The sequence below is a fragment of the Phlebotomus papatasi genome, chromosome 1 (genome assembly GCF_024763615.1).
Source record: "Phlebotomus papatasi isolate M1 chromosome 1, Ppap_2.1, whole genome shotgun sequence".
In the NCBI taxonomy this organism is placed as follows: Eukaryota; Metazoa; Arthropoda; class Insecta; order Diptera; family Psychodidae; genus Phlebotomus; species Phlebotomus papatasi.
The window spans coordinates 54,546,434-54,573,898 of NC_077222.1; the positions used below are offsets into that span (position 1 = coordinate 54,546,434).

The 27,465-nt window shown below is 34.5% G+C and overlaps 1 protein-coding gene across 1 annotated transcript; it reads right to left on the reverse strand.

The window, feature by feature from the left end:
- Positions 1 to 657: 657 nt before the first annotated feature.
- Positions 658 to 26,583, reverse strand: LOC129807003 (TATA-binding protein-associated factor 172). Its single transcript, XM_055855950.1, has 6 exons — positions 26,275 to 26,583; positions 25,585 to 25,686; positions 14,996 to 16,486; positions 7,689 to 10,478; positions 1,659 to 2,216; positions 658 to 1,585 (listed from the first exon to the last, which is right to left on the reverse strand). Exons 2-6 carry the CDS (start codon positions 25,593 to 25,595, stop codon positions 910 to 912), a joined length of 5,526 nt encoding a protein of 1,841 aa, XP_055711925.1. The 5' UTR covers positions 25,596 to 25,686; positions 26,275 to 26,583; the 3' UTR covers positions 658 to 909.
- Positions 26,584 to 27,465: the final 882 nt, after the last annotated feature.

Genomic DNA, 27,465 nt, shown 5'->3' on the forward strand with positions numbered 1-27,465 from the left:
AATCGCCCTTCTGTAAAATTTGCCTACTGCGACTTATTCGTTTCTTATTCTGAGCGGTCGATTTGATCACTTTAATTGCATCGTCTGCAAAAATATTACATTCGACGCCAATCCTATTGAAATGTTTGTTTCAGATAGTGGCCGATTAGATTGTTTCTGAAGCCAAGAATCAGTTCTAAATTCAAGTTGATGTAACTCTTAGGTGAAAATTCAAGAACTTAAAAGCCTATTACCTATTGCATAATTCTACTTGTCCATTTCCTCCTACAAGTATTCCAATTAAAATCATCAATAGCACACGTGCCTGTGTTCCTTCTTGGTACTATTTCGTCCAATAAAATTATCTGCAAGATATTCTTTGTTGCTTCTAACAAATTGTCCGCTGCTTGAATTACTTTACAATGTCTAATTCTGTGAATTGTGATTGCTAGTGGAATGTTTCTCGTTAGACATATCCCCCTTGCAAAGGGTAACGCCCCATTTTTACAATCACTGAAAGACGCGCAGAAAATCTCCCGCATCATTTCCTAAATTGATAAGGAGGAAATATATATATATTGTCTGATTTCTGTGTAAATAACGCACCAAGAACGTCCATTCATCCAAGTAGAGTAAATACAAATGTGGTTGAATTGAAAAAAAAAACTCTTGGGGGGATTACCTTACTATTACTGTATTTTTTTTTCTCTTAAACTCACAAACACTGACGCGATCAGTATGACAAATAAAATTCACTCAAAGGTTCTACAAACAAAAGAAAAATAAATTGATTCATCAAACTACAAATTCTACTCCAGAATCGTCAAAAGTTTCTCCTTCATTGACAAAGTCTTGCAAATTTTTGACGATTCTTCTTTTTGTTTTGGAAGTTATCTCAAAGGAAACAGGAAAAAAATGAAATTCACAACACTACTTTTTTAGTTTATCAAGAAACTGCGTTAAATCGTATTCCTCCTCGTACTCACGATCCTCCCAGAGTTCCGGAAGTGTCTCAAGAACCGTCTTCATTGACACACGATCATTTGGTGCCTTTCTATCTGCTGCAACCGTTGCCTTTTGATCAGTCAATTTGAACAAATCCAGCAATTGATCCGTTCCCATCGTTTCCATACTGGCATTCTCATTGCTCACCACAGTATTCGCTGTTAGTAGCTTAAATTTCTGCAAACACATAATCTTCTCCTCCAAACTCTTTCGCGTTATCAAACGATAGACATTCACCACTTTTCTCTGACCAATCCTATGGGCACGATCCATTGCCTGAAGATCCTTCATTGGATTCCAATCGTGTTCCACAAAAATCACCGTATCAGCCCCAGTCAAATTGAGCCCCAATCCACCCACGAGTGTTGTCAGGAGCAAAACATCAATGCTTGGATCACTATTGAATTTTGTCACAATTTCATGACGACTTCCAGCTGGAACACTTCCATCCAGACGCAAATAAGACACAGCTGGAAGATGCTTCTTCAGCAAATCATTCTCTACAATATCCAGCATCGCTTTTGACTGACAAAAGATCAGTGCACGATGTTGATTGATGGATACATCCCAATTTCCAATGCCACAATCAATCAAAAGTTGCCTAAACACGAAAAAAAAACCAAAAAAATAAAACCTCAAAAAATCCCCCAAATTCCCACAAAAGCAAAACTTACTTCAATGCTGGCAATTTGGCCGAATGCTCAATATCATTGAGACTACCATTGCTCTTAGCTAGATCTGCCTGAATCTTCACATACTCCGGATGATTGGGATTCAGCACCAACTTGGGATGATTGCAGACATTCTGCAAATAACGCAATGCCTGGAAAACATGTGGACGCTTTTGTGACACTTCACTTCCAATCCCATCAATACAATCCTGCAGTTCAGCATTGAAGTGCGTCTTACTGAAGTCCTCATACAGTCTCTCCTGCAATGGACTCAATTCACACAGCAAATCTTGGGTAATCTTTGGCGGAAGATCCGTAAGAACATCCTCCTTAACACGTCGCAACAGAAACGGCAGAACTTGCCGATGGAGTGCCTCCATGGCTAGAGCTCCAGCTTCTTGTTCTTTGGGTGAACTCTTGGCATCACGACTCGCAAGGATTGGACGTGAAAAACGTGCAACAAATTGTTTCTCAGTCCCCAGGAAGCCCGGCATCAGGAAGTCAAAAAGGGACCACAGTTCTAGAACATTGTTCTGAATAGGTGTTCCCGATAGAATCAGTCTAAAATAATAAATACACAAACGAGCCATATTTAGTTTACAGGAAGTAAAATTTTACTGTTCGAATTCTAAATTTAATAATAAACAGAATCCTTAATTTGGGTTCCCGGTCAAAATCCCGAGAGACAAAAGCATGAATTTTAAAATTGTAATAGCTAACCCCACGATTGCACCCACGCTTAGGAGAGACTGGGGCAAAATTTGTCAAAACGAAAATTTCAATATTCACTATTTTCTAAAATAAAAGAGACTGAGGCTTGAAATTTTTATTACAAATTGCCTTCATGAACCTTCTTAAACTTAAAAGTTTCAAGGGATTCGAGGAAGGATTAGGGGAAGTGTGCCAAATTTCGGCCAGTTTCTAATTTCGGCCAGTTTGAGTGTAATTTCGACCATGCAAATAAATTAATTAAAATGATGATCGAATAGTCAATGAGGTCATTTACACCGCCGGATTGGATTGAGATTGAATTGTCCCAAAATCGGTTTTTGGGACAATTCAGTCAGAATCTAATACGACAGTCTAAATGACCTCAATGAAATCGTTTAGATTGCGGCCTTAGAGTAAGACTTAATAATCCAAAATCCGGTTTTGGAACAGTTCAATCCCAATCTAATGCGGCGGTGTAAATAGCCTCAATGAATTCATTTTGCTTTTAAACATTTATTAATTTTAGGATGTATTAAAACAAAGACCGTTAAATTTTAGGTATAATTTGAATTTAAATTGCGTTGTAAAAACTCAATGTGGAAAGAGGCTTACAAAAAATGTGACAGATCGATTGTGTTTCTAACAGTCTTGTGATTTGTGGTGAAGTGCAGAGGGTTTTCCTTCGGTGTTTTTCATGAAAATTGATTAATTTTCATTAAAGATTGTTTCTGTTTATGTTAATAATGAATCAATCTTTAACTTTCGGGTAAAATTTCCCAGGTGGATCCTGTATTTCGCGTAAACAAGTATATACTTTGTGAGCGTCTCTCCGGTGAGGTAGTGTTGCCTATTCCGGCAACGTCTTTTGCTTTCGTAAATTTCTTATTCATTTTGTGTTTTTTTTCTATTTTTGAGTTTTACAATGTCCAGAGAAAAAAAACCATTGCTTCTATGAAAAAGATGATGTGGAAAAGGCATTGGAAGAGTTCAGAATCTGTTGGGAATCTGCGCGAATATTTGAGATGCTGCTCTTCAGATCTTTAGGACAAATTACACGGAAGGTTTCAGGGCTTGTGGGTCATATAAACGTATTAAACTAAATAATAAACACGTTCTGTGTGACGTTTTGAAATTTTCAATCCGTTGCTTCACAAAAGGTGGTCGGAAAAAAGGTGGCCAGTATTTCACTCAAAGTGGCCGGAATACTACTCAAAGCAATGTCCACATTTTTATTAATTTTTCAAGATTTTAGGAAGTAATTTAAAGAAAACAAAGATGATAAACTAGTTTTCAAGGTTCCACACAACCTTCCCCAAAAAGGAAGTAACAAAAAATATCAATATGAATTAAAAATATTGCATTTCAAACTTGGGACTTCGGTGCTTATAAGCAGACTGGACAAAATTACTATGCCGAAATTTCGCACACTTACCCTATATAAAATAAAAAATAATGAAATTTTGAGCCCTATTTTTGGAATATTTGGCTTACAGAAAATATCAATACTGATTAGGTCAATTTAAGCACATTTCTCGTTAATAGGGTAAATTAAGCTAATTCAAAACCTGCTCCAAATGGAAATTTTTCGCTACTCCAAATGGAAACGTCATTGTTTTCACGATAAATGCAGTACTAAATTATTATATTTCTAAATTTTCTATACCACAGTTTCATTATTTAGTTAATTTTGCTCCAAATAAAGCACAAATCCATTCATATTCACATATTTTAATTTGTTAATTTTTCAGAAAAATTAAAAGTGTACATTTTCACCATCGAATTTTTCAATGAAAAACACAATAAAGTTACTGTTGTTTATTCGTTTTGTTTAACATTTATGTCATATTTCTGGCTAATTTTAGTTAAATTCAGTGTTAATATTTATTGTTAACGGTACGTGAAGTTTTCAAATGAAATAATTACCCCTATTTCATGAACAAAAAGGGTTTTTCTCAAGTGTCTACAAATGCTTCAATAGGAAACCCCGGAAATATGACTTTTTTGGAGAATTTTTTTTTATTGCTTTAGATGGGAAAGGTGAAAAGACCAAGAATAAAAACAAATCCTGCACTCAGGAGCAACTCAACAAGGTTTTGGAAGCCTTTCGTCGCGGTTTCACTTACACTGTTTGTCTCCAATTAGAATTTTTCCCTTGTCTCCATTTGGATTAATATGTTTCCAATAAATAGAAGCATTTTACGCTCGCGTATTTTTCTTGTATTTAAGAAGTTTTCAAATTATATTTAAAGAATTTTCTCTAAACAGTAACATTCTAGAAGAGTCAAGTAGCAAATTTATGTAATTCTTTTCAGAAAAATATGAACTTAATGTGTTTAATCTTCTGTCAAAGTTAAAGCGTCTGGAAATGGTTTTGAATTAGAACATTTACCCTAATCCAAATGGAGATAAGGAAAAGTTTCTAATTGGAGACAAACAGTGTAAGTGTAACCTTGTTGAGTTGCTCCTGAGTGCAGGATTTATTCTTATTACTGGTCTTTTCACTTTTCCCATCTAAAGCAATAAAAAAATCTCCAAAAAAAATCATATTTCCGGGGTTTCCTATTGAAACATTTGCAGACACTTCAGAAAAACCTCTTTTGTTCACGAAATAGATAATTATTTGATTTGAAAACTTCACGTACCGTTAACAATAAAGATTAGCACTTAACTAAAATTAGCCAGAAATATGACATACTTAAATGTGAAACAAAACGGATAAACAACAGTCACCTCAATTGTGTTTTTCATTGAAAAATTGTATGGTGAAAAGGTACACTTTTAATCTTTCTGAGAAATTATCAAATTAAAATTTGTGAATAGAATGGATTTTTGCTTTATTTGGAGCAAAATAACTAAATAATGAAACTGTGGTATAGAAAATATATAAATATAATAATTTAGTACTGTATTTATCATGAAAACAATGACGTTTCCATTTGGAGTAGCGAAAAAAGTCCATTTCGAGCAGGTTTTGAATTAGCTTAATTTTACCTTCTATTTCCAAACTTTTAGTTCAAAATCGAATTTGTATACAATCTGAGTTTACTCAAATTATGAATCTCTCCCACAATAAACTGATCTAATTTTATCTTCTTTGAATGCGGACATAAATTTCTCTAGTGAGAATAGGCCATTAGGGACTAATTCCAAAATATGAACATTCTATGTCCAATATTTCTAGTACATTGACTGAAAGGGTCAATAAATTTGACCTATTTTTTCAGGAAATGTGTGACTAAAGACTAGCTATTAAAATATATTCCCTTTAGGTTAGATTCATTAAAGAAGTTTGAGAAAAATAAGTGTTCGAAGCCAGACCATGTGCGAAGCCTGAAATCCTTTCCCTATTTCTAGTGACCATTTCTAATTGTTGTGAAATATTGCAAAATAGAATTCTGAGAAATGATGCTTAACTTTATCGTATATTTTGATTAAAAGCGGAAATTGCATTATCAGCTATCGAAATGATTTCAAGATCCTTATCTAAATCTAAATTATAGTAGATTGAGATAATCTAGCAAAGAAACTAAGCTGATAATCATTAAATAGTATTCAATCAACATCAATCAACCAGAAAAAATGACCTCAAATGAATAGGGTAAGTGTGCTAAATTTCGGCATAGTTACATACAAGCGTCAAAATCTCAAGTTTGAAATGTAATATTTTAAATACAAATTGATTTTTTTAAATTCTTTCTTCTGAAAGAGTGTTGCTTGGAACCTTGTAGACAGTTTATCGTCTTTATTTTCTCTAAAATAATTCTTAATATATTTTAAAATGAATAAAAATATAGACATATCTTTGGTGGCTTATTTCGGCCACCTTCATTCTCATAGTTCCTTGCCCTTCGGGAATTCTTCCAATGTCTTTTTCACGTCATCTCGTTTGTCGAAGCTACATTTTTTGTTATTCTTTTGCATTTTATAGGGTAAATTAAGCTAATTCAAAACCTGCTCCAAATGGAAATTTTTCGCTACTCCAAATGGAAAAGTCATTGTTTTCATGATAAATACAGTACTAAATTATTAAATTTATATATTTTCTATACCTCAGTTCCATCCATTATTTAGTTAATTTTGTTCTAAATAAAGCGAAAATCCAGTCATATTCACAAATTTTAATTTGTTAATTTCTCAGAAAAATTAAAAGTGTACCTTTTAACCTCGAATTTTTCATCGATCGATCATGTTTTCCAATGAAAAACCCAATGAAGTGACTGTTGTTTATTCGTTTTGTTTAACATTTATGTCATATTTCTGGCTAATATTAGTTAAATTAAGTGCTAAACTTTATTGTTAACGGTACGTGAAGTTTTCAAATGAAATAATTACCTATTTAGTGAACAAAAAGGGTTTTTCTGAAGCATCTGCAAATGCTTCAATAGGAAACCCCGGAAATATGAATTTTTTGGAGAGATTTTCTCTTTGTTACCGATGAGAAAGAAGAATAGACCAGGAATAAGAGCAAATCCTGCGCTCAAGAGCAACTCAACAAGGTTTTTGATGCCTTTCGTCGCGGTTTCACTTACACTGTTTGTCTCCATTTAGGATATTTCCCTTGTTTCCATTTGGATTAATATGTTTCCAATAGAAGCATTTTATACTCGCGTATTTTTCTTGTATTTAAGAAGTTTTCAAATTATATCTAAAGACTTTTCACAAAACAGTAACATTCTAGAAGTGTCAAGGAGCAAATTCATGTAATTCTCTTCAGAAAAAATATGAACTTAATGTTTTGAATCTTCTGTCAAAGTTAAAGCGTCTGGAAATGGTTTTGAATTAGGACAATAACCCTAATCTCTAGAGTATGTAAAAACTAAAAATTCATGGAAATTCGAGGAACAAAAAAGGTGGCCGAAATTGCAAGCTGGCCGAAATTTGGCACACTTACGGCGTTATCACACTTACACATTAAAATTTTAATGTGATTCACATTAATTGTCGCTTGTGAGCGTCCAAATATGTTATTTGTGTCTTTGAGTCTCTGAATACTTGGGGTTTTTCGATTTGTTGATAAAGAAGTGGACTTGGCCTGCAAAAGTAAGTTTAAATTTACCTAAAGCATAAATATTTTTCACATTAAAAAATTAAAGAGAAAATCGTATTAATTTTTCGCATTAATGCTATAAATCAATTTATATCAAATTTTGCGGGCCAAGTCTACCTTTTTATCAACAAATAGAACAAATTTTGAATATAAAATGATTCAATCAAACAAATTACACATTTGGACTCTCACGAACGACTATTAATGTGAATCATATTAAAATTTTAATGTGGAAGTGTGATAACACAGTTACTCTATCAAAGAAAAATTCTTACCTGTGATTTGCGACTAGTTGCTTAATAGCCTTGGAGCACTTGGTCTTGCCATTCTTGATAACATGTCCCTCATCCAGGACACAGTAATTCCAGTTGATTTTGCCGAAGAAATCTATATCCTTCCTCACAATATCATACGAAGCCACCACGAGATTGTGACTGGCCATCTTTAGGCGTAGCCTTTCCCGATCCACCGGCAAGCCAACATAGTGAAGTGGTTTGAGAATTCGCTGTGGCAGGAATTTATTGAATTCATACACCCAATGCCCAGTTAAAGTAGGTGGACAGATGACAATGGAAGGAATTGCTGGGAGTTTCTCAATATTTCGCTGTTTGTGATCACCTGCCAAGATGCAAATTGTCTGAAGGGTCTTACCCAATCCCATATCATCGCACAATATTCCATGGAGTTTGTACTTATTGAGAAACCACAACCAATTGACACCAGCTTGTTGGTAACTTCGGAGTTCAGCTTTAATTTCCACGGGAACTTTGTAGTCTGGAATTGTTTTGGGCGTAAAGAGATATTCGAGAAATTCCTTATCACGCATCTTTCTCTTGCGCAATTCATCTGAAAGGGTCGGCAGATCTGGCGTTGAGCCATCAAGTGGCATCAATTGAATCAATGTGGCAAAACAATGAGTTGATATTAGCCTCACAGATTGATCAGGATCACTCATACGGCCCAAGAGTGGTACCACCAGGAGTACAACGTATGGAACAATTTGAAATTGAAGCTTATTGACAATATTGACAATCACCTCAATAGCTCCTTGACGATTAATTACACTCTCTATGGCATTCAGAAGTGGGATTACTGTATCCATTAGCAATCCCATGACTTTGGCAGAATTGACTGAAGCAAAGGTAGCTAGGCATCGGGCCACCATGTGCCTGATGGCCTTAAGTGGATGCCCAATCAAAAGTGACATCTTTGGCAGGAGAAGATCAAACAGTTGATCCTGAAGGCATGAGTGCAAATTGGGAAATGCCATTTCAGTAACTTGAAGAGACGTCATCAATTCACCCATTTGTTCCTCCATCAATCTCACACTAAGCCACAAATTGGCTGATTCTTTGGTCAATTTGTCCCTCATGAAATCCGTCATTAGTTCCCAAATTCTCGGTATTTTCACCGTCAATTCCACCCCAAAATACCGACAAATCTCTGCAATGGCAAAAGTTGCACCAATTCTCTGAACACGATTAATCTTCTTCTGTGGATCTTCAGCTTCTCTGAGTTCCTCCAGTGTAACTTCTGACACAGCTGGTGGTCTTCCTGGACCCCTTGCCGCCTGTCCATTCTGCACAATTAGTGCCTTCTCCTGATTGGACAATGTGAGTATTCCAAGATAAGCATCAGCACAACGATTTTTCTCATACGGTTCCACAGGGATGACAATTTTTGGCGTAAAATCCGTATCAGTCTTCAGTAGTGCCCCCAAATTTGTTATAATCTTATTATTTGGACACGGATTTCGCTCAACAATTTGATCTAGTAGCCTTACAAGATACTGTGCTGAAAGTTGTTGCATTATTTCAACTTCTTCACGCTTCAAGGACTCCATGATTGGCTTAATCACAGGATTTAGACGTTCAGGGAGACAATTGAGGCACACCACAGCTCCAGCTAGAGCAGATTGTGTAGAAATATTGAAGGTATTCTGCTCAGTACTTGTTTGTGTACAAGATACCTGTAAACCCTTCCTACGACTCTCAATGACTTCTGCCACTTTTGCCTTCAAACCATGATTATTCTTAAGATTTTCCGTTCGTGTCGTAGCAAGATTTTCAATTTGCTCCAACGTGAGCACCTTTAAACCTTCATACTCCACAATGGGCACTTTATATTGCTTTAGAGTTGCCAGAAAATCTCTAGAATCCTGCAGGAGACGCGTAAAAAGAATCCCAACTTCGTCATAATAGATACATTCAGTTAGACAATTTTTCAACTTTTCACGCAACATTTCAGGTCCTGGACGAATGGCTGGATCACCCAAAGCCCAAAAACTAATCACCATGGCACTAATGGATCTCTGTAGAGCTGAACGGGATGACAAATGTCCCAGTAAGACTTTTGAGTAGCAATTGACAGGACTCTCCATATCTTCCGTATACACAATTCCCGGTGCTGGAAGAACCAGAAATTTGGACAAGAGTCCCAACATTCGGCAAACTTTGTACCTTGCCCGATCAACATTCTTCTCCCGGACATCCTGTGGAACAGTCTCACTTCCACCCAGATAAACTTTCTGCTGTTGATTAATTGCAGACTCCGTAGGATCTATCAAATTACTCCGATTACCCCGTTTCTCCCTAATCCCCGACACTTTCACATGAATCAAACTGCCCGGATCAAAGGCCAGTCGTGATGGTTGCATAGCCAGGCATAGCCAAGAAGCCACATAGGGGCAGGTTGCATGCAAAAGTGCCGAAAGATCAGAATTCAGTACTAAATTCTCCCAGACACATTCCGCTAATGCCTGAACATCCTCAACATGCTCAATCAGTACCCTCTGATAAATATGCCTCAGAGCCTCCTGCAGCAATCCCCAATCCCAATTCCTAACACCAATATTCAAAATCAATTCACTCGCATTTTTCCCATCCTGCTTCACATCATCACTCCCTGCTGACTTAGCACTTTCATCCTCAGTCATAAGGGTTTCATCCACAGATACAACCTGCGTGAGAGTTCGCAATGTCAGTAGCGTAGAACGACGCACAGAGCTGGAACTGTGACTCAGAAATGGCCATAAACGCGGCACGAGGACAGACATTGACTCCATTCTGGAAAGTGAGAATGCAAAAAAAAAAGAAGAACATAAAATGTGTTACGCTTTGGAGATTTTACCACGAAATTGCCACTTGCATCGCATTTTAAGGAGTTTATACGTGATTTTATCAACAACAAAGTCTAGAGCTGTTTTAATTATAATTTGGAACATTTTTAGCGATAGAAGACAGAGGTTCATAAAAGTCGAATGGAAATATAATAAATGGATGACAAAAAAGCTGACAATGTGCATTATCTCAAATACAGAAACTTAAAATTAATTTTAAAATGATAAGAAGAACACGTTTATTCTCAGAACAGAAATAGCAAATGCGCTTCCAATAGGGTAAGTGTGTCAAATTTCGGCCAGCTTTCAATTTCGGCCACTTTGAATGTAACTTAGGCCATGCAACTAAATTAAATAAAAATATGGATTTTATTCTTCGAATAGTCAATTATTATTTTTTTCTTTCAATTTATTTTTTTTTAGAATGTAAAAACACCTAAAATCGTTAAATTTTAGTTATAATTTGTTTTAAAATTTTGTTTATAGAAACTTCGGTGTGAAAAGAATCTTACAAAAAATTTGATAGATCGCTTGTCTTGCTGGCAGTCTAGTAGTTTCTTATGAAGTTCAAATATATTTCTTCGAGATTTTTCATTAACCCGTTAAGAACGATTGGAACACCGGTGTCCCATAAAGAAAATAATTTTTCCTGACTACCTAAATTTATGTTTTCCTTATGTTTATACGTTAATTGCAAAATAGAAGGTTGAAGGAATCTAGGATATTTTTTGCAAAGTCTCCAGCTTATTATTAAAGTTATTATTAAAAATAGAATCTGGGGTTTTCTAACAAACGTTTTGACTGAAACAACCGCCAGAAGTTTGATCACATAGCTTCTAAACTAAATGAATCATTCTGCATTGTGAAATGTTGCTAAATTAAATATTTTAGTTTGAAAATATTTTCACTGTAATTATTTGTATTACATATTGATAATATGACTAAGGTTGATAATATGAATACATACATCATGATAGATTCCCTTCCTTTGTAAATTTAACTTCTGGGACACCTTCACTTGGCAATAAAAATGTTATTTTTGTAAAGTCTGACCCACAAGTTGGACTCATAATTTCGAAAATTGTAATTATTTCGAACAATTAATTGCATTTCAAAATGTAAAACTTTTCCGACGATAATAAAGAAATATTTCTTTTTTAAATTGAATTAAAAAAATATGTACTTTTTAACTTGAATTCCTCAATAAGTTGTTTTTTTTAAGAATATTCAAAAATTTTATTTAAGAAAATATGTTTTTTTTGTACGTTTTTTTTATAACACAGGTACATAATATAGTACCGTTTTGCGGGTGACTTTGCGGTCTGCTCGTATAGGACTTTCATTAATTCTAGCATTTATTGGTGGTCATCGTCGACCCGGTCTACCATGCAGAGGAATATGTTATGTACCAAAAAGCGTATAAGGATTCGTAAAAAGGATACTTGTATTTTCAGTAATAGTTAATCAAACGCAAACAGATATTTTGCCAAAAAAAAAACAACTCTGCGAAAAAAATAAACGGAAGTCTAATTCCAAAATCGGATTCAGAATAGTAAATTCTCTAAATTTATTCTAAATGTATCTGACTGGAATATTTGGTTTTTATTTTGTTAAATATTTCATAAAGATATAATTTTTGCTCAATTTTCTTTCTAGGAACACATGATTTATGTTGCTGAATGGGATATGATGGTTTTTCTAATGGCCTCTACACATTGGGAGAAATTTTTGTCAAAAATTGCTTTTTTGAAGCAAATTCCCTGCAGCGTTGTAGGGGGAAACGTCAAATTTCTGTCAAAAACGCAATATTTGACGAAAATTGCTCCCAATGTGTAGACGCCTTAAGGCTTTATTAGAAAAGTATTTGAATAAAAATTGTCCGATAATATGAGAAGGTAAAATGCTCGAGATCTACAAGATGGCGTAATCGCCAGCTTGATTTGACGTTTTTTCCGCCATTTTGAATAACTGTCAAAATCAAAAACTCATCCGATTGAGCTAAAATATTAGTATGCTGTAGCAGATGTAAAGGCCTTTTGATAACATACAGGTCGTGGGAAAAGTTCTGAGAGCGGACAGGAAAATTGGAATACATAATTCCAAGATCTTTTTTTATCAATAATCTCCTACAACTTTGACGTACTTGACCAATTGACCCTCAAATAATTCTAAGCCATGGCATAAGCATGTTTCTGGAATACATGCAAAATATGCTTCTACGGCTGCTATTGCTTCTTTGTTCAGCTTAAAGTGTTGCCTACGAAAAAAATTATTCACGTTTCCCGACAGATAGGTGTCGCTCGAGGTCAAATCTAGTTAATAATGACGTATGATCGAATAATTCGTACATCAAATATTCGAATTTCGTATTTGTGTTGATGACTTTTTATTAAAAATTTTTACGTACGCAGTACCATTTTTTCAATCACATTTTTCATACACAATTATTTTTGCAAAATGTACCGTAGGTACTCATTGATTTCAGATGCCTACAGTATGAGGAATTTAACGCGTATACTGAGAAAAAAAGAGGCTGCGATTAACCTTTTTTACTCATACCTTTAACACCTTTTAGGTGTAAATATATATCAACATTTTTTAATGTTAATTTTACACCTTTTAAAGGGTAAAATTAACATGAAAAAGGGTAACTTTAACCCCTAATACACCTAAAAAGGGTAATATTTACACCGATTTTGGATCAATACTGCAGGATAAAATTAACATTTCTGGAATGTTATTTTAACTTTTTCGGATTTCTCTCAGTGTACACTCACACTTGGGGCTAAAGAGACAATAATTTGGATTTTTCCAATGATTATTGGGTTGATGCGCATTTTGGACTTTGACTGCATGGATCACTTTTAGGGCTTGCAGACCACCTTGAAACTCAAGTGGCCAACTACAAACAATTGATTTTGAAAAAGGAGATGTCCCTAGTATTTTTACCATTTTAGAATTAATTTGCACTGCTTTTAAATTTTTTAGTATAGATAGAACTAGATAGGCATAGATAGACAGACACACCAACTTCAATTGCTTTGAGAGATATTAGGGTAATTACATAGTTTGAGCTCTACATATTCAAGATTAAATTAATAGAGATCGGGGAAGTATGATTTTTCCAATATTTTAAAGTTTGAGCTTCTGTATATAGTTAATTAGTTTATCTAGTCCTTAACTTAAATACGTTCTGGAAAGGCCTTGACATCAGCTACAACATACTAAAATTTCAGCTAAATCGGATGACGTGTTTTGGTTTTAACGTTTTTGACGGTTATTCAAAATAATGAACCTAAACGTCAAATGAATATGTCGATCATGCCACCTTGTAGATCTCATACATCTTACCCTTAGATGTAAAGACTGTAAAGACCTTCATTTTTGTGTATTTCCAAATTTCCCGCGTCAAAAATTCTATTCTTATAATTGTAATTTTTTGGAAATCTCAATGTTGATCAATTGAGGTCGGGCTTCAGTTCTAATCACAGAATTTGAGATTGTACACAAATTCAGCTGAAAAAGATAGATTAAAAAAATGTTTCATAAAAAAATGATATTTGTTTTTGTTATGAGACTAATTCCTAGAATGGCGCGGTCTGTTCATCGCGCCACTCAAATGATTTGATAAAAAAATCACTTAATTTTTATAAAAATGCTCCGATTTATTTTACTTCGACTGTAAAATCGTGACCGTCGTGTTATTTGTCCTCAACAATTTTAAGTATCTTAAGTGCATCAGCAAATCCGCAATTTCACGGTATTATACACAAAATTTTAATGCTGATATTTTTGACACAGTAAGTATACACAATAATTTTGTTGTTGGGGTTACAATGGATTTTTATATGTAGATTCGATAGATTCTGATAGCAAATGGCACACGGTAGACCCGTGCTGAAAAAAAATAGCATTTTCCTGTTTCTCAATAAATTTATACAAAAACACGATGCTCAAGTGTATACTTACAAAATGATAATATTGCTCACTGAGCTCACTGTTATATACGCAATATAATTTTATCATCATTTGCTACTCAATTAATAATAAAAAAGAAATATTTTTATTCCGTTTAATGTGGCAGAACAATCTGGAATTCTTCCGCCAATCATTTGTAGCTTCACTAATTTTGCATTAATCAATTTATATGTAAATTGCCAGCAATTTTCTTTACATTCATTGATCTTTTCACACTTTAAAAGGGTATCTCGAGAAATTGATCACAAAAATACTCTTTTTTTTTAGTATTGCTTTTCTTTCATCAATTCGAAATTCCTATTCGAAATTCTTAGACGGAAATAGCAAGTGATCGTGCGTTCTCTATTAATTTATAATTAATGGTAATTAAATAATGTTATACAGCTTTAATTGGGAATTATGAAGCAGAGGAAAATTTCACAAAAAGTTGTTGTGGGTGGTTTATGTTTGGAGAATTTGTTGTGAAAGTGTTTTTTTTTTACTTACTGAATCCAATTTGACGCATTGGGAAGACTTAAGATGGCTGCCAAGAGTCCCATGAAACTATTACTGGCACTCGTCAATTCATCCTGATCCAGCAATAGATCCCACAGCATCTTCACAATTCGCGACACTTCCATGGGTTTGAGGAGTTTGGGCAACCACGAAGCTATTGGGATGAGAGTTGCAGCTGCAACAGCTCCAACATCATCTTCCTGATCAAATAAACCCATCAGGATGTCATTGATCAGGGCCGGAAGGATGTTCTGCAGAAGATCTTCACGTACAACCAACAAATACTTAATTCCCAAGAGTCCTCCATGTCTCACTTCCCACTCCTCATGCTTTATCATTCGCAGGAGAATCTGCAGACATGAATTAATCTTTTCCTCTGGCATTTGCTTCAACAGAGTACCTAGAACTTGAGCACAAGTCTCCCTGACCGGTGCAATCACCTGATCAGATACAAAATCTCCAAATCTGTCCAGAGACAGAACGCACAAAAGCCGAAGAACTGCATCTTCAAGCCAACGATTGTGTGCTTCCTCCATTTCTGTCAAGTTCATCCCTGCAATTTTTCCAGCATTTTCAGAGTGACTCTTAAATAATTCCCTGAGAGCTGTAGCAGCCCCATGACGTGTCTCCCAGCGTGGATTAAAGAGATCACTGTATAATTTTGTGCAGAAAGCTTCAAAAGGCCACATTGTGGCATCTCCCCATGATCCCGTTCCATCAGGAACGGGTCCATGGCTGTAGACTATAGGACTTTCACTCAAGCCATCTTTAGCCTTTTTCTTCTTCTCCGGCGGTTCCGTGTCCATAGATCCGCCCCCATTTGTAGAATTACTACGACTGTACGTGCCAGCAAGGAAGCATTGCCTGGCCTTACGCTTAGCACGATTTTTTTCGCGACAGCTGAGACTAGATGTAGCAGTATCAGTCAAATTATTCTCCCCACTGAGAACATCCTCTACAGGTATCAGTCTTGCTTTTGAGTCACTCGGTCCTGCCTCCAATTTTACATCTTCCAAAGTCACAAGTTCATCCAGAGCAATGCCAAATTGATCACCTTTGGCAAAACCCAATTTCTCTCTAATAATCTCACGTTGCATCATAAGACGCTCCTTACTATTGCGCTCACCATCATCCTGGAAGTCAAATTCATTCCCCTCTGAACCCATCAAACGTCCACTACTCAGTAGAATACTGGCCAAATCGAATGTGGCAAATTGCAATTGACCACATGGTGGCTTAACATCCAGAGTTGTACCCTGAGTTGGTTGAAATTGTGGTACATTATTGAGGATAGCCTCAACAGTCTGTGCAGCTGCTATTCTCGTATCCCAGGACGAATTTTTCATATAAACAATCACCCTATTCAGTAAATTGTGCAACTCATGGGGATGTAATCTCTGCACTTCCCCAATTTGTTTAGCAGCTGTCCTTCGGGTCACTGCAGATGAACCCGACTCCAGCAGGATAAACAGTCGATCGAGCCTAGGTGATACAAGTAAAATCATTTAGGGTAAGTATGCCAAATTTCGGCCAGCATCTAATTTCGGCCACTTTGAGTGTAATTTCGGCCATGGAAATAAATTAATTAAAATTATGTATGTTATCTTCGAATAGTCAATGTACTCATTTTGCTCTTAAATATTTATTCATTTTAGGTTTTAGGATCTATTAACTCTTTCGCGTCATTAGGGTCATATATGACCCGGGGAAAAAACAATTTTTTTTGACTATTTACATTAATTGAAATCTATCGGTTTGTGCACGACATCATAATAGAAGGATGTAAGATTCTTGGTTAATTTTCTCAAAACTCCAGATATGCAGGAAAAGAAAATATTTGAGATCAAAAATCACTAATTTCGAACTTTGTGAAATGACTTTCCTTTTTCAATATTTTTTTTATATTAATTTATTTTTTTCAGCAAAAAGTTCTTTAGAAACACAAAATAGAATATCCAAAGATTGCATATTGCATATTTTGATATAATAAACTACTCTCAATTTTCCAGAAAAGCGTGTAGAATTTTCCGTTAGGACATTGTTTTTCTTTGCGAAATGCAGGTGGGACATCTTGCTCCTGGACATTTTATCTTATATCTGATGAATTATAACATATTTTGCAATATTTTAGAGTATTCTGCAAGCGTCCCATATTGTTCAATTGTATTTTGTGTGAATAAATATGTGGATAAGTTTATTTTTGCCAAATACCACTCAAAATATTGTGACAGAGACTGTTCATGGGATTACCAGGGAGATTCCTTGAACGCCAGAAGTACAGTGTTCATCAAGACAATCCAGTTTGCCATGGTTTTGGCCAAATTAATAACTTCAAACAAAAAAAAAAAACTCTTAAAAAGCCCTAGATATAGATTTTGAAAATGGTATGTGCAGTTCCTTTGAGGACAATAGGATCATATATGACCCGGGGTTTTTCCGAGTTTTCACGCAATGGAAATTTTTTTTCCTCTCTGAACTATTATATTTGATCATAAAGCATTAGGTAAAACTCAATTTTACATGAATTCATCTGATGAATAAAAGTGTGACGCGAAAGAATTAACACAAAAACCGTTAAATTTTAGGTATAATTTGAATTTAAATTGCACACAAATAATTGTAATTAACAATAATTATTGCACGTTTACTGAGACATTAATTTACGAATAGTTTCATTTTCAGAGAAGTATTAGTGAATTTCAGTAGAAATATCTGCATAATAACCCACGAAAGTTATGTTTTGTGGATACCAGTGAATGCTAAGCCTCGTTCATAGTGTGTCAGGAACTGACTTGGCTATGAACTAGCTTAGTCGTCTCTGGACTTTAGTCGTAAGTGTGTCTAGGGCATTTGTGGTAAAGTGCAAAAGGTTTTCCTTCGGTGTTTTTCATGAAAATTGATCAGTTTTCATTAAAGATTATTTCTGTTTATGTTAATAGTGAATCAATCTTTAAATTTCGGGTAAAATTTCGCAGCAGGATCCTGTATTTCGCAAAAAAAAAGTATATACTTTGTGAGCGTCTCTCCGGTGAGGTAGTGTTGCCTATTCCGGCAACATCTTTTGCTTTCCTAAATTTCTTATTCATTTTGTGTTTTTTTTTTTCAATTTCTGAGTTCTACAATGTCCAGAGAAAAAAACCATCGCTTCTGTGAAAAAGATGATGTGGAAAAGACCTTGGAAGAGTTCATGAAGGGCAAATTGCTACGGGAATCTGCGCGTAAATTTGAGATGCTACTCTTCAGGGGTTAAATTCTCTAACTTTGTGAGAACGTGAGAAATGCTAGAAATGAGGAAATACCGAAACTTTTCACTAAAATTGTGATTCTCTATGCCCATTTGTGTGACATTTCTCAAGATATTTTCGGGACACTTTTCACAGAATGATGGTCCAGTGACTCAAAAATAATTCGGAGAACAAAGTGGTCGATTTTTTCGTGAGTTTGCCTCTGGTGACTAACTCAAATTACACGGAAGATCTCAGGGCTTGTGGGTCACATAAACGTATTAAACTAAATATTAAACTCGTTCCGTATGACATTTTGAAATTTTCAATCCGTTGTTTCACAAAAGGTGGTCACAAACAAGGTGGCCGGAATTACACTCAAAGTGGCCGGAATACTACCCAAAGCAATGCCCACATTTTTATTAATTTTTTAATATTTCAGGAAGTAATTTAAAGAAAACAAAGATGATAAACTAGTTATCAAGGTTCCACACAACCCTCCCGAAAAGGAAGTAATAAAAAATATCAATATGAATTAAAAATAATGCATTTCAAACTTAGGACGTCGGCACTTATATGCAACTATGCCGAAATTTGGCACACTTAGGGGAGACCGGGGTATCTATAGCCAGGGGTAGAATTAGTCAGTGGATTTTTCTCGTTTTTCTTAAAATGTACATCGAGCAAAGTATTTTTTTAATGAAAGTATGAACACATCCCCATATTTCCAGAAATATTTGAAACGCTCAGAGCAGAAGTGGACTGTTTTAATAGGGAAATGCATACAAAGGAGACCACTTTTACTCTGAGCGTCTCATTTATAAGTCTGATCCTATTATAATACAATTTAAAAGCATTTTTCTAAAATGGGTATAAAATTGTAATTATGATGTTACAGTTTTTGAACCAGCATTTGGTTTTCTAAGTTTCTAGTCAAGATTTCATAGTTTTACCTCGTTTCTGGTTTAATAAACCTAATTAAAAAATATTTTTCACTTTGATAATAATTATCTAATTTTTTATATAAGATGATAAACGCTGAATATCCTAATGCTACTTATGAAATATAAAAACATTAGACAAACCTTATCATTTTTTCACAAATCACGCGCGAAAAAAAGCTTCATTTTCTGGCTAATTCTACCCCTATCTCCCCCCTACCCTATACCGACTTCAATTACAAATATGAAAAAAACAAAATCCAAAAAGTATTTGAAATTGTAATGACTTGAGAAATTGGAACGTCAAGACGTGTGCCACTCCTTGACCTTTTCATATAGACTAAAGTGCACCCATTGACAAAAACAAAATTCTATACATCAACTTTTGTCGTTATAGCAACTCACAAGTCCTCTCTCGAGAGTATTATTTATATTTTATCAGTTCAAAAATACATAACAAAATGGAAATTACGCTTAGTTAGAAGATTTGTTCGTGGTCTAATTCAATAAACACTCGCATATTTTTTCCATTTTTTTTGTTGCATTTGAATTCTTTCAGGAGCAACTCATAGCTTTGTGATGCAATTTATATTTCTTATGGAAATTGAAAGAAAATGAAGAAAAAAAATAATAAACATTAACATCTGCTTCAATGGATACAACTGATACAAACATGTTCATATATGGCTATAAGTTTAATATTTATGAAATTTCACATGCCCAAATATGAAATATAAATTCCAGATGAAAATTTTGTTTACGCGATAAAAGAAAAATATAATATAAATGTTTACGAAAACTCTGTAGAAAAAGAAGTGTATACAACTGTGACCATATGTCTTTGCTTTTAAAAACGACAAAGAATACTGTGTGTTGAGACATCAGAAAACAAATAAAATTAAAATTTTAACAAGAAAAATATTATTTCCTAATGTTCCAAATATAGTTCTTTAGATATCTCAAAATTCTACTACTTCATTAACTCAACATTGTATATTTTTTCGTCATTATTACAACAAAAGATGACAAATTCCGTTTGACGAAAGATATTCAATTTATTTTATTACTCATTCATGAAACATTTCCGCTAAATATTCCCTTCTAATATATCGTCATTGTGATGATATTGTTGCAGAAGATTAAATAATTCAGGCATCGAGAACAACGTGTCGGACAAAAACATCAGAGAAAAATTTAATTTATTCTAAAACCTTCGACTCAGTATCTAAGCTTTTAGTAAAGTAATCATAAAATCTGTGTGATCTTTGCTTTTTGTCATTAGAATCTGCCATTTATAAAGAATGGCTAATACGACACTAAACTTTAATATGCACCTCGAGACGTCTTTGTCAGATAATCTCAAAGAAGTATCTTAAATTGATAAAATTGCCAATATTTATCATAAAAATCAAGAATATTGTTCATGGTGTGTCCCATTTCCCATGCCCTGCAAAGCATAAATTCCAATGGTAATATGAAGGCCACACAGATTTCCATGACAGAAGAAAGGTAAGACGTTGACCCGAATGCTTTGAGGGATAAATTGAGTTCTTTAGTAGAGCTACAATCCTAACGCCTAGTGCGATCCCCTCATTTCGCTCCTTACACCACTGAGAAAAAAAAGAGGGTGCGATTAACTTTTTTTGCTCATAACGTTAACACTTTTAAGGTGTAAAAATATATCAACATTTTTTAATGTTAATTTTACATTAACCTTAACCCCCAATACACCCAAAAGGGGTAATATTTACACCGATTTTGGATTATTGATCCGAAATCGGTGTAAATATTATGCTTTTAGGTTTATCACGGGTTAAAGTTATCCTTTTTCATGTTAATTTTACCCTTAGAAAGGTGTAAAATTAACATTAAAAAATGTTGATATATTTTTACACCTAAAAAGTGTTAAAGTTATGAGGAAAAAAAGTTAATCGCACTCCCTTTTTTCTCTCAGTGTTGGAAATTACAAGGGGCCAACTAATTTTCGGCCATTTTTCAGGAAGCAGCATGAAAGATTCAACTTTGTGTAAATAAGTATCTCAATTTAATGACTGAACAAAAACAATTCATTTCTTTTCTATTTGTATGAGCACTAATATAAACGTCGAAACTTTTATATTTTCACCTTTCAAAATATGTTTTTTAATGAGTTAGCTCCTTGTCGTTCTAAATGATGTGCAAATTTTGCTGAAATTAGAATGACAAGAGATCAACTTGCTTGAGTTAGTCCCATGTTTCACAAAAATTTGAACAATGAATATATTTTGTGCCCCTTTACTTCAAATAAAATTATGCAAGTAATAAAAAAGATTAAAATTTTGAAAAACTTTTCTAATAACGAAATTTAATGACTTATATCATTGAAAATTTATTAAATTTTCTTTCTAAGTGCGCTAAGTGCATTAGAATCTCAAAATCGCAAAAAAGTGAATTGAACTCTTGTAATTTCCAAGGAGCGATTTGAATTATATAACTGTTGGAAATGATAAAGATTTTCTGACAACGTAGATGCTGGTGACTTTGTAACCCTGCTGTCCATAAGCTTTTCCTTAATTCTAGTGCCTAATGATGGTAGATCGCACATAATAAATAGAATCAGTAAAGACCGTAAAGTGCTATAATTGAAGACATGCTTAGAAAGAAGGGCAAAGTCACCTGCAACTACGGTAACTTTGTAATCAAAATACACAAAACACAATTAAACATTTTAACACATTAACTCTTGATTGGAATTATGGTTAGCATAGTTGCCTTCCAACTCTTAATTGGGCAAAAAATGTTGTCTTTACAACGCAGGTACGATTCATAGGGTCTTCAATTTGAATTTACTTCTAATGGCCTCTACACACTTGAGAAATTTATGTCCATATTGAAGCAAATTCTCTACGCTTGTATAGAAAAAACTCTTCAATATGGACATAAATTTCTCTAGTGTGTAGAGGCTATAATTTTAAAAATTTTAATCATTATGTGATTGAGGGTTATTGATTGATTTCTGGGTAATGCGATACATAGCCTCTTCCCCTCAATTCCTATGTTCACCTTAGTGATAGAAGATTGGGTAACCAACCCCAATGGCAAGTCACGAACATGAGGCTAATGAACAAGGGATCTCGTCTTTGGTTGAGCGAGGGGCTAATAGGGGCTCTAGACCTAATGCCCTAGACACACTTACGACTAAAGTCCAGAGACGACTAAGCTAGTTCATAGCCAAGTCAGTTCCTGACACACTACAAATGAGGCTTAGCACCACAAAACATAACTTTCCTGGGTTTTTATGCAGATATTTCTACTGAAATGCATAAAAACTCCTCTGAAAATGAAACTATTTGTAAATTCATGTCTTAGTAGACGTGCAATAATTATTGTCAATTACATTTATTTGTGAGGTGGAAGTTAACTCGTGACTTAAGCCAATTTTGGCGATTCTAGTGAATAATTCTTGTTGTTATACGTGAATTGTGAAGTAAATTTACAAGTCGTTTTATATTCAAAGGATTACTAGTGCATTTCAGTACAAATATCTACATAAAAACTCACGAAAATATGTTTTGTGAGTGCCAGAAAATGTTAAGCCTCGTTTGTAGTGTGTCAGGAACTGACTTGGCTATGAACGAGCTTAGTCGTCTCTGGACTTTAGTCGTAAGTGTGTCCAGGACATAAGGCTTAGCCAAATGGCTTAACTGCTCTAATCCCTTATCAATCACGATTTTTTGGATAGGATTTAACTTAGGATTGGATTATTAAAGATAATTAACCTGTTAGGCTTTCAAAAAGCAATAAAATTTCTCACTATATAAGCTTTGGAGACATTCGGGAACTGGGCTAAACCCCCAGTCTGATGAACTTTTAACAATCCCTCCCCGTAAAAGCAAGATTGTTACGAAAACTCGAACGGACTTTACGACAGAGACCTTGCTACGTTTTGAAGCGAGCTGACGGAGAGTCGCCAAGACTGGAGAAGATTAGTGCGAGAGGTCCGATCTTTTAAAGGTACGTTGCAGCCACCCAAGTAAGTTTAGAACTCAGGTAAGAACCCTAGGATTTTCAATTTTTGTACCTTTTTCTAATTCTAAAAAATTTAATCGTTATATGATTGATCATCTTACATCATTTTGGATAGGTTACATCAAACAACCAAACTCTCTCAAATAGGTTAAATTCTCCAGGAAAACCAATAATTACACTATGCAATAAAATGAAAACTTTTTCCGTTTGATTTCAAATATAACTGTTTTTTTTGCAGATTCCTTGGTGTCTCCTGAATAACTATATAAACAAAGAAAGTTTTTTGTTATTACATCTAGTTTAAGCAGCTAGATTAAGATGAAAATCTAATTAGTTAGAAATATTTTATGGAACTTGTTGAATCTCAAAAACGGTACATCCTAGGATGTTGGTGTCAAAGGATGACTCAAAGATGTGTAGAGGATTCAAGGAAAATATTCCTAGAACTAACTAATATCCCTATCTCCTCATTTTCTCTGAAATTTTCCAGGTTTTCCTCATAAATCCCTAAATATCCTTCAAATACATTATTGAAAATCTTTTGAAACTTTTGAAATCCAAAAATTATGCATTTGAATTATCTATCAACAGACTTTTCTCAAAAAATAGAATTATTTTACTTCACATCTTACCAATATAAAATTCTAATATATGATAGGTTAACTATTTTTGTAATCCACCGGCCTAGCACATTTCTGCCAAAGGGAAATCTTGGTTCTTACTTTCATACAATTTTTCGTAAAGTGCAGAGAATTGACGGTATTTCTCTCCCTGCTCGTTTGATTCAGTCGATTTTTGCCTCAAGAAAACGTTAGTGACGATACAATAAATGGATTTCCAGTGTCATGTTAATATTCACTTTCTCAAATTCTGAAATCATTTCTTAACTCTTTCCGGACCACAACATATCCAGCGAACGAATTTCAGTCAAACTCACTTTAGTGTAAGTCTTAGTGGTCAAATATGATACTTTTACTGAGAAAGAATTTTTTCCTCCTCTGGGAAATTGGAAAACTCAAGGGTACTCTCGTCCCCAAAAGAACGCAAAGGATACAAACTTCAATTTTCCCAAAGCCAATATTATCGATTTTGTAAACTATTTGTGCGTGTCAAAGGAATCCTGTACGATGTTGATAACTAAAACAAGAAGGGCAAACAATTGTTTGAACACTCATTCATAACTTTCTAGAACAAAACTTGGTGAAAAACGATAACTCTTGGAAGAAAAATATTTTAAATTTAGGCAAAATTTAAGTATCTTATGTTCCATATGGAAAATATGGATTTTTTAAATCTTCGCAGTGTTGCATTCTGCCTCAGGTTCCTTATATTGAATTTGGCGTCCTCATTGGGACCCAAATTGTTATTTCGGCCATTTTATAATTAATTTTTATATTGGTAACATTTTTTTTTTAAATAAATTGAGAAAAATATGACAGAATTCAGTGCTTACCAAAAATTAACTTTGTATTTTTGCTTCAACTTCCTACCCTTAAAATATTTGCATGGAGATAAGAATAATTAGATTTTTAAAACAAAATTATTCTTCTTAATGTTAGAAGTTAATCGTTCTTAAATTATCTCTGAAAATTCATCAGAAACTTTTTTTCATGAAATGATATTTCTTGTGTGCAAACTGATATTTTTGTTAAATATACAAAAACCTAAAAAATACTAACTTATCTCTCTCAAGACTTTCCAGGAGTAAAAAAAAATTCTGGGTGATACTAAAGGTGTCAGTCTCTGTAATCTTATGCGATAATTACATTCAATTTTATCTTGAAAAAAGATATATTTACTTTGCAATCTATCAAAAATGATAAGAAAAATTACTGATTACCGATTATCAAAAATCTTTTTCTCTGCTTAAAGGTCTTTGTGCATTTTTCCAAAATTACTTTTTTTTTGGCTTGCAGACCTACGAATTTCTTGGTTAACCATCCCACAAATACAATTCCAGAGTTCAATTTCTAAACTAGATCATATTTGATGTGATTGCGCCTTTTTTTTTCTCCCCACATTTTCGCTCGATTATCGCGCTCTCAACCTCTCTCATACATCACTTCTAGATCAAGCTATAAGTCATTTCTGTGCCTCCAATTCCATCTTTTTAGAGACATATTTCGTCAGTTGCGATGGCAGAAACTAGTTTTAACTTAATGTTTATTGATGTACTGATTAAATATCAAATGGAATATTTAAGACAGATGCCCAATTCCTGTGCTCTGTTGACACATGTGTGAAAAAATAGAAAGTACCTCATGTATCTTTCTCTCTCTTATTTAAATATTGCACTTGGAAATCAATAAAAATTTATATAGGGAGAAAAAAATGTGCAATTAACACATTGTACTGTCTCGCTAGATATGTATGTAAATAATGTATAATTATTTATTTTTTTCTTTACCGTGAAGTCATCCTCTCTGTTGATATTTCTTTCCTCTTTCACTTGTTGGCCCAGTGTTTGGTCCGCTGCTGTTTTCTGTTGAGCGACAGGTCCAGAGGCTTTCTGTGGAGTTGTGAAGGGGAAAAGTGAGTGAGTTACAAGATCAATTGAACAACGTGGCACGAGGCCAGTGAATTACAAGAGATACTTGTACAGAAGATCATTTAATTGAGGCTTTCAAGTAAAGATATCTATAGCTAAATGGAGACAGAAGCCTCACGAATTGCGACTTAATTGTGGATATTCTCGGAAATTTGTCGATTTGAGGTGTTAATTGATACATTTACATTCAAATTGTATATTTCTGTTCAATTAATTGTCCAAAAAGACAGGAAATTACAGAACAAATCTGGTCATTCATAACGTACATTGGACTTTTAAATTTGGCGCCCTTCATTTTCGAACTTTCGAAGATGGCCCTCTTTGAGTGTGTGTTGGTAATCCGTGTGAAAAGAGGGGAAATTTATGATGAGAAATATTGGAGGGGAACGAAATAAAAAAAGGGGAAGAAAAATGGAGAAAAAGTGGCTGAGACACTTTTATTGGTAAAATTTACTCATTTTCCTAATCAAATATCCACAATTTCCCATCCCAGAACCGAGTAAATCTCAACACAGGTACTAAAGAAAACTTCCACAGAACAAAACTTACAGAAATCCAATGAATATTTGATGAAAAATGAAATTTTCTCTAGGTCACGGAAGACTTTCATTGTGAGAAACTTTTTTCTGCCTCATTTTCCCATCACTTTTTAGCACTTTTCTACACAGAATCAACGCTCATTTTTAATGCCGTCTGTTGGCTGATCAATTAGACTAGCGTTTTAATTCACTTTTTGAGCCGTACACTTGGTCTTTGGCCTGTTACGGCACGAGAACGACAGGGGATTCTCAAATAGGGCAAATGGCTCACTTTTTGAAAGATCATCTTAGCTCAAAGTCACAATTTATACTGCAACGTTTCCGAGGCACCAACGCGATTTAAGTCGCGCCATAACGCCGCCTTGCGGAACCGGCCTCGAAGCACAGGATCCCGACTGGACTGCAATTGCAAACCAATATGTTATATATTTTAGCAATACGAATATGCCTAATGCGAAGAAGCACTTCGAGCGTTTCAATCAATATCTTTTTCTTCTACTCTTCTTTAAAGTTTTTGCAGGGGCCGAATATGGGGATAGGCCAAGTGGTAGAGAGTAGAGTATTCGCTCTATGGTACAATGGTCCCACGTTCGAATCTCCTTTATGGTGTCTAGTCTACACACTAGTAGAAATTTCTTTAAGAAATGCCTTTTTTAAAAAAATTCTGACGTTTCTGCCTCCAAGGATAGAGGCCAGGTTATTAGAAATTTTTCTAGCGTTAAAGATATTCGATAGATAATGCATCCACTGATTTTGATTTTTTATGGCATGGGTTCGGCAACCAACCACATTCCTGTAAGACAAGCCCAAATAAGTTTATGGTATCTGAGATTATTTATAGGCGATCACGGACTGTTTTCAAATCGGAGTACCTGAAAATTCGCCTGCTTCGACTGTGAGTTGAATTTTAGATATAAAAATTCGTGTCAATGAAATTGTTGTTGGCGTCAGAATCGGCTAAAATTGGCTAGAGTTGTAAGAACTTCCAGGTAGCCTTTAATAAATCTCAGCTAAAATATCATAACCTTATCTGGGCTTATCATTGATAATTTTACAATGCACTTTATCAAGGGGTAACTCATATTGAGAAACACTCGTCAATTGTCCGAGAAACGCTTCACGAAACCCAAGAAACCCACATTTTGCATCGCGAAACCCGAGAAACCCAATAATTGCATCGCGAAACTCGAAAAACCCACAT

Excerpts from the sequence above, each read along its gene's own strand:
- LOC129807003 (XM_055855950.1), bottom strand. Across the intron at positions 10,479-14,995 it reads AATGCGTCAAATTGGATTCA|AATGGAGTCAATGTCTGTCC; the intron begins GTAAGTAAAAAA and ends CTCACTTTCCAG. Across the intron at positions 1,586-1,658 it reads GCCAAATTGCCAGCATTGAA|GCAACTTTTGATTGATTGTG; the intron begins GTAAGTTTTGCT and ends TTTCGTGTTTAG.